Source organism: Megalobrama amblycephala, linkage group LG6 (genome assembly GCF_018812025.1).
Source record: "Megalobrama amblycephala isolate DHTTF-2021 linkage group LG6, ASM1881202v1, whole genome shotgun sequence".
NCBI lineage: Eukaryota > Metazoa > Chordata > Actinopteri > Cypriniformes > Xenocyprididae > Megalobrama > Megalobrama amblycephala.
This window is the reverse complement of record NC_063049.1, coordinates 33,055,702-33,071,170: the sequence shown is the minus strand read 5'-3', so window position 1 is coordinate 33,071,170 and position 15,469 is coordinate 33,055,702. Positions and strand designations below refer to the sequence as shown.

General features: G+C 35.6%; 7 protein-coding genes across 11 annotated transcripts; all 7 read left to right on the top strand.

Annotated features, from left to right (window-relative positions):
- The first annotated feature begins 91 nt into the window (after positions 1-91).
- Positions 92-3,137, top strand: LOC125270504 (uncharacterized protein C2orf80-like). 4 transcript variants are annotated; one of them, XM_048194162.1, is made up of 10 exons: positions 92-259; positions 543-603; positions 716-815; positions 970-1,051; positions 1,211-1,293; positions 1,384-1,474; positions 1,566-1,643; positions 2,267-2,354; positions 2,480-2,580; positions 2,729-3,137. In XM_048194162.1, exons 3-10 carry the CDS (start codon positions 775-777, stop codon positions 2,795-2,797), a joined length of 633 nt encoding a protein of 210 aa, XP_048050119.1. In that variant the 5' UTR covers positions 92-259; positions 543-603; positions 716-774; the 3' UTR covers positions 2,798-3,137. The 4 variants fall into 4 exon arrangements, with proteins under 4 accessions (XP_048050119.1, XP_048050120.1, XP_048050117.1 ...); XM_048194163.1 differs by lacking the exon at positions 543-603 and having other exon boundaries at positions 679-815; XM_048194160.1 differs by having other exon boundaries at positions 92-603.
- A 164-nt stretch (positions 3,138-3,301) lies between these two features.
- On the top strand, positions 3,302-4,511 carry LOC125270505 (gamma-crystallin M2-like). 2 transcript variants are annotated; one of them, XM_048194165.1, is made up of 3 exons: positions 3,302-3,521; positions 3,657-3,899; positions 4,094-4,511. In XM_048194165.1, the coding sequence occupies exons 1-3, from the start codon at positions 3,513-3,515 to the stop codon at positions 4,367-4,369; spliced, it is 528 nt and encodes a 175-aa protein (XP_048050122.1). In that variant the 5' UTR covers positions 3,302-3,512; the 3' UTR covers positions 4,370-4,511. The 2 variants fall into 2 exon arrangements, with proteins under 2 accessions (XP_048050122.1, XP_048050121.1); XM_048194164.1 differs by having other exon boundaries at positions 3,302-3,899.
- A 1,385-nt stretch (positions 4,512-5,896) lies between these two features.
- crygm7 (crystallin, gamma M7) lies at positions 5,897-7,179 on the top strand. The gene is made up of 2 exons (XM_048194166.1): positions 5,897-6,133; positions 6,235-7,179. Exons 1-2 carry the CDS (start codon positions 5,939-5,941, stop codon positions 6,505-6,507), a joined length of 468 nt encoding a protein of 155 aa, XP_048050123.1. The 5' UTR covers positions 5,897-5,938; the 3' UTR covers positions 6,508-7,179.
- Positions 7,180-8,025: 846 nt separating this feature from the next.
- On the top strand, positions 8,026-9,130 carry si:dkey-57a22.14 (gamma-crystallin S-1). Its single transcript, XM_048192557.1, has 3 exons — positions 8,026-8,034; positions 8,172-8,414; positions 8,571-9,130. The coding sequence occupies exons 1-3, from the start codon at positions 8,026-8,028 to the stop codon at positions 8,844-8,846; spliced, it is 528 nt and encodes a 175-aa protein (XP_048048514.1). The 3' UTR covers positions 8,847-9,130.
- Positions 9,131-9,347: 217 nt separating this feature from the next.
- On the top strand, positions 9,348-10,522 carry crygm6 (crystallin, gamma M6). Its single transcript, XM_048194152.1, has 3 exons — positions 9,348-9,718; positions 9,860-10,102; positions 10,247-10,522. The coding sequence occupies exons 1-3, from the start codon at positions 9,665-9,667 to the stop codon at positions 10,520-10,522; spliced, it is 573 nt and encodes a 190-aa protein (XP_048050109.1). The 5' UTR covers positions 9,348-9,664.
- A 1,589-nt stretch (positions 10,523-12,111) lies between these two features.
- LOC125270498 (gamma-crystallin M2-like) lies at positions 12,112-13,327 on the top strand. Its single transcript, XM_048194151.1, has 3 exons — positions 12,112-12,468; positions 12,600-12,842; positions 12,939-13,327. Exons 1-3 carry the CDS (start codon positions 12,460-12,462, stop codon positions 13,209-13,211), a joined length of 525 nt encoding a protein of 174 aa, XP_048050108.1. The 5' UTR covers positions 12,112-12,459; the 3' UTR covers positions 13,212-13,327.
- Positions 13,328-14,295: 968 nt separating this feature from the next.
- Positions 14,296-15,401, top strand: zgc:153846 (uncharacterized protein LOC767711 homolog). Its single transcript, XM_048192416.1, has 3 exons — positions 14,296-14,556; positions 14,717-14,968; positions 15,095-15,401. The coding sequence occupies exons 1-3, from the start codon at positions 14,548-14,550 to the stop codon at positions 15,368-15,370; spliced, it is 537 nt and encodes a 178-aa protein (XP_048048373.1). The 5' UTR covers positions 14,296-14,547; the 3' UTR covers positions 15,371-15,401.
- Positions 15,402-15,469: the final 68 nt, after the last annotated feature.

Below are 15,469 nucleotides of genomic sequence, written 5' to 3'. Positions count from 1 at the left end.
TATGGAAGTAATCTCTTTAGTAACAAACTTCATATGGAAGTTGTATCCGTGTGTTATGTAACCGAGCACTGGCCGACAGTGTTACAGTGATTAAAGGACTGAATGAATAATTTAGAGGTCTGTTCACCTGAGATGACTACAATTCTGAGATCGAGTAGGAGTGTCTGTTCAACCAGTTTATACTGTCTGAAAGCAGACTCAAGCTTCTGATATAGTCATCTTATTGTGCTATCAGGAAGTGTTGGTATCAGAGTTATAGGTAAGTTTTGTTTTCTTGGTTTACAACAATTCTTGTGTTTTCACGAAGGATGATTTTCTGTTTGTAGAGGTGTTCAGTCTTTGCATCAAGGCATAAGTAGATGCATTAAATTAAAATGTAATTGGTTTATATTCATGGACTGTTTTTATTTCATCAGTAACTTTTTGGAGTATCCCGATATTTTTGTGCAAATGTAAATTTTATCAGATGCCTCAGGTAACCTAACACTTGTCTGTTAGATACCCTGTCAAATGTTCTTCTCACTTTTCCTGTTCATTGGAAGCCAACGTTTGCAGTTTGCTTCCTGTGTTTAGTGTTGCCCCTGGCAGAGGATTAAGTACTAGGTAAAGTTAAACTCCATGTTTTTGTTATTTTTTTTATTTTATTTTTTTAAACCTATGTTTGTTTTATTTTCCTAGCATTACTGTTATAATGGAATTTCAACTATTGTTCCAGACTGAATTTTGGAATAAAGACTTGTTCAGAATTAAGTGTCTCAACTGAGTGTCTACAACATGGAGGCAAAGCGAGTGAAGAGGGATGTTCAAACTTTGCTGTAAGTAGTGTGAAATAAATTTATTGAACTCTATCAGGATAAACATGATCATAAATTATTCATATGCAAGGGCACACATTTAGAACAAATCATAAAGCTTTTAAATTCTGCTGCTGCATATATACTGTATATGTATATTTTTAACATCTTTTAGTGGAGAATATATTGGACAGCGACTCAGAGAAAATGGTTTTGATCCAAAAGGGAAAAGCACTTTTACAATGTTAGATGATTTGGTAAGTGATCAATATTAAAGCAACAGATTGATTTCAAAGGTTGTATTGTCCTATTGAGATGGAAAGTTTAGTTATTAGCTGATGTTGGTTTTATGCTATAATCAAAAATGTTATGCTTTAGGCTTTTATTGCTAAATATGCATCTTTAATAATGCATAGGCCCATTACGACTTGGCCATAAGTGTGGCTTTGTGGTGGCTCAATAAAGATGATGGGAAGAATGCAGTTGAGAACAACTACATGTGAGTAATTTATATAACTGGTATTTGTGTTTGTTCAATAGTTTGTATGCAAACACTAGCATAAATCACATTTAACCTCTGTCTTTGTAGAGGAATTGGCAGTTTACGACATATTAGCCAGTACCCTAATCGCCTGGAAAGAGAAGCAATGATCCTTTCTTCCTTTGCTGGAATGCTTCTGGTAAGGTTCAGAAGAGAGATTAAATAACTGGTTGCAACAGCATTTCTGGTTTTGACAACAAGTTGTATCATTTGTATCCTCTTATTTTCAGAACAGCTTACCTATAGAAGACATTCTGTCTCTGTACAGTTGCAAACCATCTGCATCTTACCCTCATAATCACAATAAGGTATTTGAGGGATAAAAATGCGTGTGATATACATCTGCTCTGAAATAGTCTGTCACTTCTCGTTATACTTCTCAACCAGGAGGCCAGGACCCACTAGAGGGCCTCAACAAACATCAAAGGGATGACTTTTTTTCTTTTTTTTTCTTTTGTATTTCTTTATTTATAGTTGTGTGTATTAATCTAACTGAATTACTAAAAATGTAATAAAATATAGTAAATACAAATAGTAATTAAAGCAATATTTCTTTTAATTTTTCTCCTCGACAACTTTTGTCTTTGATGAATGGACAGTTTTTACAAATTACAAACTGAATCATGATTAAATACATATATCAGTTTATGTTAATAATAATTTAAAAAAGCTTGAAAACAAGAAGCCTTGTTGACAGCAGAAATACCAAAAGAAATATTTTGTCATATATGGAGGGCCTTCACGTTGAGAGCCGCTGCTTTATACTGTACAGACATACAGTAAAGTGTCATGAAAAAGTATTCTTGATGCCCTCTTTAATTGCTTTTACCAAAAAGTTTCATGTCATCAAATTTCATTTTAGAAAATGAGAAAAAGCATAGTTTAAAATTTTCAATTTTAGTAAATTTCTGAAAAGTCTCTTCCTCAACAGGGCAACATTGTTCACCCATTCTCCCTCTCTTATCATCCATTTGCAATGCTTAGTTCATTCAAAGCAGTAGAGCGCTCCAGAAAACACAGTATGTGACCTTTTACATATATTAATCAAATCCATTGGTAATATGCATAAATTGAAAAGTGATCACTAAAAATTGAACAAAACGCTTTCTTGATTGTCTATCATTGACTTTTGTCTCTTTACCAGCCCAGGTGCTGAAACGCTGGATCAAAGAACACAGTAAACAGGAAGTCTCTCCAGTAACAGAGACACCGGAGTCGTCCTCCTCTTCTAGCTCCTCATTTAGTGTGAGTGTCAGTCTACTACTCATATACATTCTACCACAACTATACACTCAGTAAAATAACAATGCACTCATAAAGTTGAAAATTACCATTGTCATGTGCTCAGATTATGTACTGTAATTGTTGCACCTGTCTTTTGTGACAAATACAGGACAGTGAGGACTCTTTAAAAGATGAAACTGCTCACTATGAGGGCTCGCAAGAATCTCTGCAGGACTGAAAACAGCAGCTGTCCAACAAGCAAATATTCATTTGCATGGTTTATTAAACATTGCTATCATTACACATTTATCATCCTTGCAGGTGTTTCCTGGCTTGTCTGTATTGTTAAAATAGTGTTTCTTTCCCAAGACTTTGTTCACAGCCAGGTAATAATAAAGAGAGGAGATTAATTTAGATTAATCTTTTTTATAAATACCAAGATGACCTGTTTTTACTGACTTTATTAATATTTGTCCAAAGAGTTCATACAGTATCTTTTAGAAATGGAAGGTGTGTATAATTATTTTGTCCATGCATTCTCAGTTTATAATAAATGTGAATTAAAATGCAATGTTAAACTTAAAGGAATCAATAAAGTTCTTAAACTACATATTGACTCAGTAACACGTACATTACAGACGTATTTAGTTCTGTCGATGCATTCTATGTCAAAAGCAATAATTCCATCACATAAAGCATCTCATTAAACAGAGGAGGGCAGCTGAGGTCAGTAATTTGCCAGCTAGGAATTTTGATTTGATGAATCAGGGCTTTTAAATCTATGGATAGGATTAAGAGGTTGGCAGCACCATCAGAGTGCCAAATCCCAGTCATTGAGAGGACAAATAAAGTTTGATCCACCATGTTGATAGAGGTTTATAAAGCAGACCTCATGCCCTGGTTTGTTTGACTGTTTCGCTTGTTTAGGACTGTTTCCTGAGGTTCACATCATAATGAGTAAGGTAAATGGTCAAAGACTTTTGCATTTCTTGAGAAAAGCTTAGGTTAGCCAAATGCTACTTATAGATTACTTAACTGTACTATGACTAAACAGAACCAATACAGTTGTGTGTATGACTTTACTCTCTTGCTTGCAGATTACCTTTTATGAGGACAGAAACTTCCAGGGTCGCTCCTATGAGTGCAACAAAGACTGCCCAGACATGCACCCTCACTTCAGTCGATGCAACTCTATCAGAGTGGAGAGTGGCTGCTGGGTCCTGTATGAAAGACCCAACTACTCTGGTTTCCAGTATGTGCTAACCAGGGGAGAGTATCCTGAATATCAGCACTGGATGGGCTACAATGACACTATTCGCTCATGCCGTACATTTTCCTATGTGAGTAACATGCATGTTAATGATTTCATCATATTTGTTGTGTTTTTTTTATTTTTTTTATTGTTAGTACATTATTCCATCTTTGTAGTTTACTGTTCTGCCACACACACAAAAAAAAACCTATGTTGCTCTCAGTACCCACAGTGTGTAAACCTTGTGTTGTTGACTTTAAACTTAAAAACATTGTTTTGCAGAAAAGGGATGGATCCTACCGCATTCGGATCTATGATCGGCCAGATTTCCAAGGTCAGATGATGGAATTCAGTGATGACTGCGAGTCCATTCATGAAAGTTTCCAGTGCCGCAGCGTTCACTCTTGCAATGTCATGGATGGATACTGGACCTTCTATGAGCACCCCAGTTTTAGAGGCCGTCAGTATTTCTTGCCTCCCGGCGAGTATCGCAAGTTCAGCGACTGGGGTGCTGTGTGTGCCACCATCGGCTCCTTCCGCAGAATCACTGATTTTTAGAGTCCGCATTATTAAAATAATTGTGCCTTTTCTGGCATTGACTTGTCAATAAAATGCCACAAAACCATATGCTTTGCAGTGTATGTATTCATGCTTGATCAAATGTGTGTAGATTTCAGGCTATACCTGTATGGCATTTGTGGGGGATGCTTTAATTCCTAAAAGATAAGGGATACACTTTATTTCAATGGTCCATTTTACTACCTACTGTATAAGAAACTTGTCAACTAACTCTCAGAGTATTAGTAGACTGTAGTAGACTGTGTTAGGGTTTGGGTAAGTAGAATATGTTGATATGTAGTTTCAAAGTTACTTATAGTCAGTAGATTGTCTCTTGGGTTACCATCAAAATAAAGTGTTATCACACAGTCTACTAATATTCTAATGACTGGTAGTTGACATGTAGTTGCAAAGTTACCTATAATTAGTAGAATGTCTAAAGTGGACCATCGAAATAAAGTGTTACCAAGATTAGTATTCCTTTATGTTTGCCAATGTAAGTGATTTAAAAATACACTGTAGGCATTACATATCTACATCGATATAGATTTAAGGCACTTTGGCTTTTGTAGGAATCAAGCAAGTTATAATATGCTATATGGACAGTTGGAAGCAACCATTGATTGTGGCAGATTGTAACGACAAACTAAACTTCACTATACTGGCTACCACATACCATGCTGGTTACATTATTAGATATTGACAATTATTTTAATTAAGTAGCCATCCTACATTGGCAAAGTCCTGCAAAAAGTTTGAATAATTGCTGTAATATGCTAGATAGTAATGGCAATGGGACTGTCGTTGATCTTACTCAGGGGTGGCTAGCGTCAATCCTGGAGAGCCACAGTCCTGCAGAGTTTAGCTCCAACTCTATCCAAACACAAGATAATCAAGGTCTGAAGAGTTGCTAGAAAGCTACAGGCAGGTGAGTTTTATCAGGGTTGGAGCAAAACTCTGCAGGACTGAGGCTCTCCAGGACCAACGATCTCTGATCTAATTGTACATATATGGATTCCTTCATGAAACATACATATACATCCACTATCAGCTACACTAAATCATTTCGCAATTTCAGAAGCAAAACTATCAAGTGTCAATGACATAATCTTATTTAAACAATCTCACAATGTGTAATTCTAAAATAAATGCAGACCAACACTATTGTTGTGTTGTTTCCCCAAACCTTTTCAACAGCTTTCAACAGAGCAGCTTTTGCTGGAAAAACTAATGTTATGAAGGCAATCAAAGTGATTGTTTAGGGTAAAACAGACAGTCATGTTTGCAATATTCCTGTACAGTTTCTGCTGACATGAGTACACTGTGATTTAAATGACAACATGACCAGTAGTACCATTATCTTTTCAGATATATATATTTATAGTTCCAGCAGCACTTGGCACCTGCACAGGAAAAATTTTCAAAGCCCCTATATATAAACATGGGAAAGGTCTGTATGAATAAGAATATTGTATAAGTAATATTGTTCTTCTCTCATTATCTAAATATTGTTTTCTCTAGATTATCTTTTATGAGGACAGGAACTTTGGCGGCCGTTATCATGAGTGCATGAGTGACTGCTCTGACCTACATTCCTACTTCAATCGCTGTCACTCCATCAGAGTGGAAAGTGGTTGCTTCATGGTTTACAACCGAACCAACTTCATGGGACACCAGTACTTTCTAAGAAAGGGCGAGTACCCCGATTACATGCGTACGATGGGAATGAATGATTGCATCAGATCCTGTCGTATGATCCCAATGGTAAAGACTGAAGCTAATCATTATCTAAATTATATCAATGGTCTTGTTTTAATACATTAAAATTAAGCACTCAGCCTTAACTCCTGTTTTTTACCCATTAGCATCGTGGGTCCTTCAGAATGAGGCTCTATGAGCGCTCTGACATGGGCGGCAGGATGATGGAGCTCATGGATGATTGCCCTAATCTTATGGACCGCTTCAATATGTCCGACTTCCATTCCTGCCATGTGATGGATGGTCACTGGCTTATGTATGAGCAGCCCAACTATATGGGCAGGCACTTCTACCTGAGGCCTGGCGAGTACAGGAGGTACAGTGACTGGGGTGGTATGAGTTCCAGGATGGGCTCTGTCAGACGAATCATGGATCTCTAATGAAAGGAGTCCTTGTGAAATGTCTGCTGTATGCCCTTTTTCACACACTAAATAAAATGGTGTCTGTGCTCAAGTGTATTCAGTTTTGTTCTTGCACCCTCTACCTGGAGGGGTCACTGCCTGATGATGACACTTGCTATAGGCTGCCAGACTACTTTACACTATTCAGAGACTTGAATAAAAACTATAGAGACATTTTCCTTCATGAGACAGGTGTTGAGTGTTCTCTCTGCTTGTACTGTACATTAAAACTCACTCTTGGTGAATAACTGTTTAACAGATGAAGTGTAGAAAACTTGCTTTTTAATAATATGACAAATGTTTAATACATTATTTATGTAGATTAACATTAAAAAATAGGATTGTGTATATAATCTAAAGGTGGGGTTTGACTTAGTGTCTATTGAGAAATACACTTAACCCCAGTTTAGGTGAATTAGGCTAAGTGAAGTATAAATTGCTATATTGAAATCTTTAGAAATATATACAGTCAAACCAAAATTTATTCAGACACCTTGAACATTTCATTCCTTAATACAGTTTATTCACTATAGTTTAAAAAAATGGTAATAAAATATGGCAAGATCTCAGAGTTAAACTGTGTCAGAAAAAAATAATCTTAATTATGTCAGATAACACTTATGCAAAACATGGTCAAGTCAAAGTGTATGAAGAATTTTTGGGTATAATATGTCACAGTTTACTTTATTTTGCTATCGTCACTTACATAAATTAACTACAGTGTCCTGCACCCACTAGTAAAAAAAAAAAAAATTCATAGTATAAATATAACATTCTGACACACACACACACACACACATATATATATATATATATATATATATATATATATATATATATATATATATATATACAGTATATGTGTGTGTATCAGAATGTAATATATATTTATAATATAATATATTAATAGATTTTCAATCAGTATATTTTATTTTAAGCAAATGATGAGTAACCCTAACTGCAAAGTATCCATTAGAAATAGTAAAATAAAAATATAGATAAAATGAAATTAAACAATCAATAACATTAAGTGTTTAATTAATAAAAATACATACATTTAGCATGTTTATTGTTTTAAGAGACATGCAAATCCCACAAAACTGGCCATTGTAAATTCATAGATTTAAATAAATATCACATGTCAAGTCTTAAATGCAATTTGTAAACAATGTATCATGACTTATTGGATATTGGGTATAGATATTGATTTTTTTATGTGATTACAGTCTCATAAAAACTTCAGGCAGAGGTAGATATTAGTAATTATTTTATCATCTATTACACAAAATGGCAGTAGTGACAATATTTTTTAACAAAAGAAGAATTATAACAGCAGAACTTTTTAAAACCAAATGGCAAAAAAGCTTTTTCTTTTTTTCAATTTTAATATGAATGACACACACAGTGTCGGCACTTCGTGTATACTATATATACCAGAGAGTGTCCTCAGAAAAATAAGCAGTGTCACACACCCATGGTACAATTACACTGTCAAAAATGGGAAAGGTAAAGCAATACTGTGAGGAAAGTGAGGAAGATTGTACAAAAATATTGTTTTGTGTTATATTGAAGACATTTTTACTGTAAATTGTGCATGCATATGGACTAAAATTTCTTCTTTTTTTATATCTCTTTTTTAACAGATAATTTTCTATGAAGACAAAAATTTTGGGGGTCATCAATATGAATGCACGGATGATTGTTCAGATATGCTCTGCTATCTTAACCGCTGTAACTCCATCATGGTGGAGAGTGGATGCTTCATGATTTATGAACAACCACATTACAACGGCCAGCAATTTCTGGTCCGTAAAGGAGAGTACCCAGAGTTCAAAAGCTGGTTGGGCAAAAATGACTCCGTCTGCTCCTGCCGTGTAATTCCCATGGTAATTATATGCTACTATATGCTTGAGTATTCTACATTGAAAGGAATTACAAGCTTAATTTTTTATCACTCGAATCATTCTTTTAAATTTCAGGAAATTGTTTTATGAGAAGACAGTAGCTGATTTACAAACACTTTTTGTTCTTCTGTCTTTCAGACACAGGGATCTTCTCATGAGGTGAAACTTTTTGAGAGAATGGAGTATGGAGGTCAGATGATGGCTCTTGTGGAAGACTGTCCAGATGTGATGGACATGTTCCAAACAAACCACATATTCTCCTGCAAGGTAATTGGTGGAAACTGGCTCTTCTTTGAACATTCCAACTACAGAGGCAGGATGTACCTCATAAGGCCTGGAGAATACACCAGATTCACTGAATGGGGAGGCACGAGTGCCCGTGTGGGTTCCATCAAACGAATCATGGATTACTAGAATTAACATGCATGCTTAATATGAATTTAATATTTTTAAACCTTCTGTAAACGTTTACTATATTTACTCCATTAGATACTTTATTTTATTACTTGTTCATTTTTTTTTATTGTGACATACACTGTTGTAAACACACACCAAACTTAATACAGACTTCAAATTCTTGTGTTATTTAGGGCCTGCCATGCTGAGTAACTCAAGCAAACATGTCAATTAACAGCTCATGCAGCCTTTACACTTTGAATGCTCTTATATGCTACCTCAAAAATAAATGTTTATAAACTCAGAATCTATAAATTTGTTTATTTTACTTCATCTGACAGTATATTTCTCATAATGTAATTTCTTTTCTACTTATATACTACCTTAGCAGACTAATTAAACAAATAAATCTGCTTTTAAATGACTGTAATGTTTTCTTTTGCAAGTATACAGTTTAAAAAGGACAAAAGTTCTTTAAAATAACTCCATGTTCTGCTTTCATGTTAGTTTACTGGTATTTTTTAGTTTGGTCATGAACAATATTGCAGCTTTCATCTATCTATTACTCAACAGATTCAGTAAAAGATATTTTGCTCTTGCATTGATTTATTGTGCTGACTGCAGCCAGATTGAAGCTTCTGCCAGCAGGACATGATGGAGTCCTGTGCATTTTGATGAATATGGAAAACCTGCACCAGAGACAAGCCAAACATAATCGGATTGTTTCATTGCCCCTCTGATTGTAGCCCCTATTACTAGATTTATTTGAATGACAATACTTTATGCTGTGCAATCACAGCTGCTTCTAGGTTTTATAAAAGACAGTGATAAACTGGATGCCAGTGTTGAGCTGTATAGCCCTGCCAGATGCCAACATGGCTATCGGAAAGGTAAGATGGCATCTCTCACTTTCATAGACTAATAGCCTTACAATGGTTTTTAACTCTGTAACATGAAGCCAGTTTACAGCTGCAAGTTCATATTATTGCTAATTTGAATAGTAGAATTATTGTACCCTTTTTCTTTAATAGATCGTTTTCTATGAGGACAAGAACTTTCAGGGCCACCATCATGAGTGCAGCAGCGACTGTGCAGACCTGCACCCCTATTTTACCAAATGCAACTCTATCAGGGTAGAGAGTGGGTGCTTCATAGTGTATGAGCACCCAAATTATATGGGACAGCAGTACTTCCTGCGGAGGGGCGAGTATTCTGACTGTCAGCGTATGATTGGGTTCAGTAACTGTATTATGTCATGCCGTATGATCCCCATGGTAAGTGATTTTAGGGAATAAATATTAAATGATTAAAAAATAATCACACTCTAGTTCATAAATTCAAATAAATATAATGCTTTTGACTGCTGAAACACACTTTCCACATATTGCTTAGTATATGCCAAATCTGTTTTCTTGTAGTATAATGGTAACTACAGAATGAGGCTATATGACCGGGCTGATATGGGAGGTCAGATGATTGAACTCACAGAAGATTGCCCTAACATCATGGACCGCTTCCATACATCTGACATCCACTCCTGTCATGTGATGGACGGCCACTGGCTTCTATACGAGCAGCCCAACTACAGGGGACAAATGTATTACCTTGGACCAGGTGAATACAGGAAGTACAGCGACTGGGGAGGAACGGCCCCAAGAATTGGGTCCCTCAGGAGAATAACCACTTTCAACTAGACAACATGAATTGTGCAGCAAAATATGCACTAAATAAATTCTCTTGACTGAAACATCTACTTGTCTGGTTATTCTGTTACAGTGTTTTAATGTGAACTTATATCACAGAAAAAAAATACAATTTAAAAAAAAATACTAATTAATTCAAAATACAAATATATATATATATATATATATATATATATATATATATATATATATACTAAGTAACTAGTTATTGTAAACTTAATTTCCTTCACATCAGTGCAAATCTGGTTACCAGACTGGAAAACATTCATTGAAAAAATCAGTAAAAAAAAAACTGAGGGCAAACTGTTTCACACAGCTAATGCTTTTGGCAGAACAATGTGTGGCTGAGTCTGGATTAACGGTCCTCATTGTAGTTAAATCTATCACTACCATGACTGTCAAAAAACAAAAGGAGCCCTGTTATTTAAATGCACATTGACCTCAGAGAAATTAGAGGACGTTTTTAATCCACATGCATGTTATCGTGGTACAAAGTAGCTTATCAAATACCACATTACTGGAAAAAGTGAAAATACAAAGTTGTTTCTCCTCAGCTTTATAATGTGAAGAAGACTGAATAAGAAGACAAAATCAATCAATCAGTTAAGTCATTCTGGATTTAATGAAAGTAAGTGATTAAGTTGTGATTGGGTGGAAATTTCTGATAATATCTCAGATAATCCAATTGGCTACATCAATGCCATGCCATACTATTTTGTAATCAACTCAATACAGGTTTTTACTAAGGGAAGATGATTAAGTGTCCTACTTTACTTGTATTTGAGTATGGCTTTGCGATTATGTGGTCATTTTTCTTCCTGGAATACTACCGCTAACAGGTTTGTGAATCATTTGTCATTTTGTGTGACTGATAAAAACTATTTGCACACATATAGTCAAACGGTAGTTTATGATATTACAAGAACATGAAATGATTACTGCTGGTTTGCTTTTTACTGTGCATCCGAGGCCTATTTATAAAAGATATTTGTGTTTATCTTCAACATTTTAAAAATGCAATATGTATTTTTTTTCCACTTAAGAAGTTTTACATTTCATTTTAATTTTGCCATCACAAATATTTAGGCTATTTATATCAACATTTGTTGGATAAACTTTGTGCAAATAGAATATTTCTACATTTAAACTGATCAGTTTTGCATGGTGCGGCATCCACAGCTATAGGTGTCAGTAAGATTGTCGTATTGATAAAAAAACAAAACTTTTTGCACATTTTACACACACACACACGCACACACACATGCACACAAGTTCCAAAACACCTGCCTGGAAGTTTCTCGTAATCCTGAAGATCTTCATTGGCTGGTTCAGGTAAGTTTAATTAGGGTTGGAGCTAAACTCTTCTGGGCAGTGGCCTTCGAAGTTTGACACCCCTGTTCTAGAGCATGAAATGAAGACAATGCTCACATAACACTTGTGTTTAATCATTCCCAAAAGGATTACAACAGGACTTTTTCTCTAAATTTCCCTGTAAATTCTCCATGTAATTTCTGATTTTTTTTTTTTTTTTTTTTTCATATGAAATAATTTATTGGAAAATTCAGTAAAGTATGTCGGTGCCGTTGAAAATCCTGTTGAGAATGGAATCTCAGTAACTCCCTTTGTTGAACAACTTCTTTAATGCAAAAGGGATGTTCCATATTGTTCTGTGTGCATTGTGCTGTGAATGTGTGGGTGCCGTACCAGTCCTTTCCCTCGACCATGCAAGAGAAAACACCAAACATGTAATTATATATCCTTTTTCAAGTAAAATCCATATTTTGAACCCAATATTGTGCTCTAACAAAAAGGTAAACATGTGCCAGTACCCTGACATATTCCTGTGTTCATTTGAATAACAATACTTTGTTTGTCAAGAGGTAGTATAAAAAGCTTGGGAAGCATATGGAATCTCTCCAACGGAGACCATGGGCAAGGTAGGATTTTTGGCACCACTTTCATGACATTGAATTGCACCTCCCCATATATATGTTAACCTTTGATGCAGATGGATTACTCTCCTAATCTCGGCTTAAAAATGAAGTGTTGATTTTGTTAACTTTTTCAGATTGTTTTTTACGAGGACAAAAATTTTCAAGGTCGTAGTTATGAGTGCAGCAACGACTGCACAGACCTGCACACTTACTTCAGTCGCTGCAACTCCATTAGAGTAGAGAGTGGCTGTTTCATGATCTATGAGCGTCCAAATTATATGGGCCACCAGTATTTTATGAAACGAGGCGATTATTCTGACTACCAGAGATGGATGGGCTTCAGTAGCTGTATTCGATCCTGTCGCCAGATACCAATGGTGAGGTTCACTGAATGTGCTGCTTTTATGGATACACATTACGGTTTCTTTGATGCCACTGTACTGAGTCATTCCTTTGCATCTTGATGTCAACAGTACCGGGGACCATACAGACTGAGGATCTATGAGAAGGCTGACTATGGAGGTCACATGATGGAATTCATGGATGACTGCCCCTGTGTGTCTGACCGTTTCCACCATCGGCATGTGTACTCCTGTAACGTGATGAATGGCTACTGGATCTTCTATGAATATCCAAACTACAGAGGGAGACAGTACTTCCTGAAACCCGGGGAATACAGGAGATACCGAGACTGGTGTGCTACCTGCGCCATTGTGGGCTCCTTCAGACGAGTCACCGATTATTAGCCATTCTGCTTGCACTTATTTATATGAACTGTTCATTTCCTGTTTATAAGCATAACTGTTTATAAACATTTTGATTTTTCACTTCTTGTGCCTGGATATAAAAATAAATGACAATAAAATGATATTTGTAATAATAAAGTACTCTTATTTTACTGAATTGTCAGCACTAAATCAGACTAATATAACTTAATTCACTGGATTTTTTTTCACCTTTTCAATTTGGGTTTTACATTTTTACACATTTACAAATCTTACAATGATTAAATGATAAAACAATAACAACAACAAAATATGCATTTATATCAATAAATAGCATTTAGAAACACATACAGTTACAGACGCTGGTCATAAAATCTGACGTGAACTAAAGCCACTGCCTAAACATTAATATACAAAAAATGTTTTATGTCTCTATTGAAAAAACAAAAACAAAAAAAAAAACATACGCCAGATAATCATCACTTACTTACCTGCACAGATGGAGCATGACAAGTTCTGATTTCAAATGCTTGTACTATGAAGTGAAAGTAACACAGATATGAAAGGTATATTTAAATAATGAATAATATAATTTCAAACATGATTAAATATATTATTTAAATGTTTTATTTTAATAAAAAGAAATACTTCTCTTGCTTGGTTCATTCGAATCTCATCTACCAGGTCAATTGAATTTCTCTCTGCAAGAGCAGCCCAGCTTGTAATGTGCATGTAAGAATTGAGGAAACTGAATTTTCTCTGTTTCCAAATATGTAATAAATATAAATAAAATATTTAGCACATTTAATGAAAAATGGCACATGCTTAATCAACGACTGTAATTGCAAAGAGACTAAAATGTTGTGTGAATTTTGTATGGTTGAATGTGATGAATGCTATACTTACAAGAACTTATTTCCATGGTCCAGACATCATTTTTTACCTTGTTTGAGTATAAAATTACATTTATAATTCCTGAGGTTAGTTGACGTCTATTTTGTCTCTTTTGTAAAAAGAGTCGATCTAATAAGAGAAAAACTATCGGCCACATTTTGTCTCTGTCATGTGAATACGGTCATTATGTCACTTGTGATATTGAAAGAACATTCGCTCTGGATGTGTCTAAAGCTTTGTCTGTACTGTAAAAGACATTGCACGAAAAGCTGCCAGAGATGTATGGATAAAAACTATTGTTTCAGTTTACAGGACCACTTCAGCAGAAGTCATACTGCTTGATCATCAGCTTTTGGCATTTGAATAACAACAAAATGTGTGCCCCTGGTTTTTGTATAAAAACCACAACCAAAGGCCATCAAAGTACAGCTGGTACAGTGATCTGAAGCAACACAATACCACCATGGGCAAGGTAATAGTTCTTGAAATAAGTAGCTTAATACAAATGCTGCAATTTGATAGATCATATTTGATAGAAAGCTTTAGGTTCATATTGCAGCCATATTTGTATTTGCTTAAAACATGATGCAGTTCAGATCTAAAAGCAGTGAATATTTGAATCCCATCAACAGATCATCTTCTACGAGGACAGGAACTTCCAGGGCCGCAACTATGAGTGCATGAGTGACTGTTCCGATATCTCCTCATACCTGAGCCGTGTTGGTTCCATCAGGGTGGAGAGCGGTTGTTTCATGGTCTATGAGCGCAATAGCTTCACGGGCAACCAGTTCTTCTTGAGGAGGGGCGAGTACCATGATATGCAGCGCATGATGAGTATGGGCATGATGTTCGACACTATCAGATCTTGCCGCATGATTCCTCCAGTACGTAATTTTTCACTTTGTTGTGCAGTATTAGCAATGCGCTATTTCTTTCACAATTTTAACTGTACACTATGCATGCATTGCTGAGAAACTGCTAAGAAACAATAATCTTGCTTTGTTTTACAGTACAGGGGAACCTTCAGGATGAGGATCTATGAGAGGGATAACTTTGGAGGACAGATGTACGAGCTGATGGATGACTGTGAAAGCATCATGGACCGTTTCCATATGTCTGACTGCCAGTCCTGCCATGTGATGGACGGCCACTGGCTCATGTATGAGCAGGCCCACTACAGAGGCAGGATGATGTACTTTAGGCCTGGAGAGTACAGAAGCTTCAGGGATATGGGATATAGCAACATGAGATTCATGAGCATGAGGCGTATCACTGAAATGTGTTAAATTGCTAGAATGTAGACGCAAATAAAGTATTATTTTCAGAACTAGCTTTTGTGTCCATTGTTTTATTAGATTAATGAATGGCTAACATTTTAAAAGAGT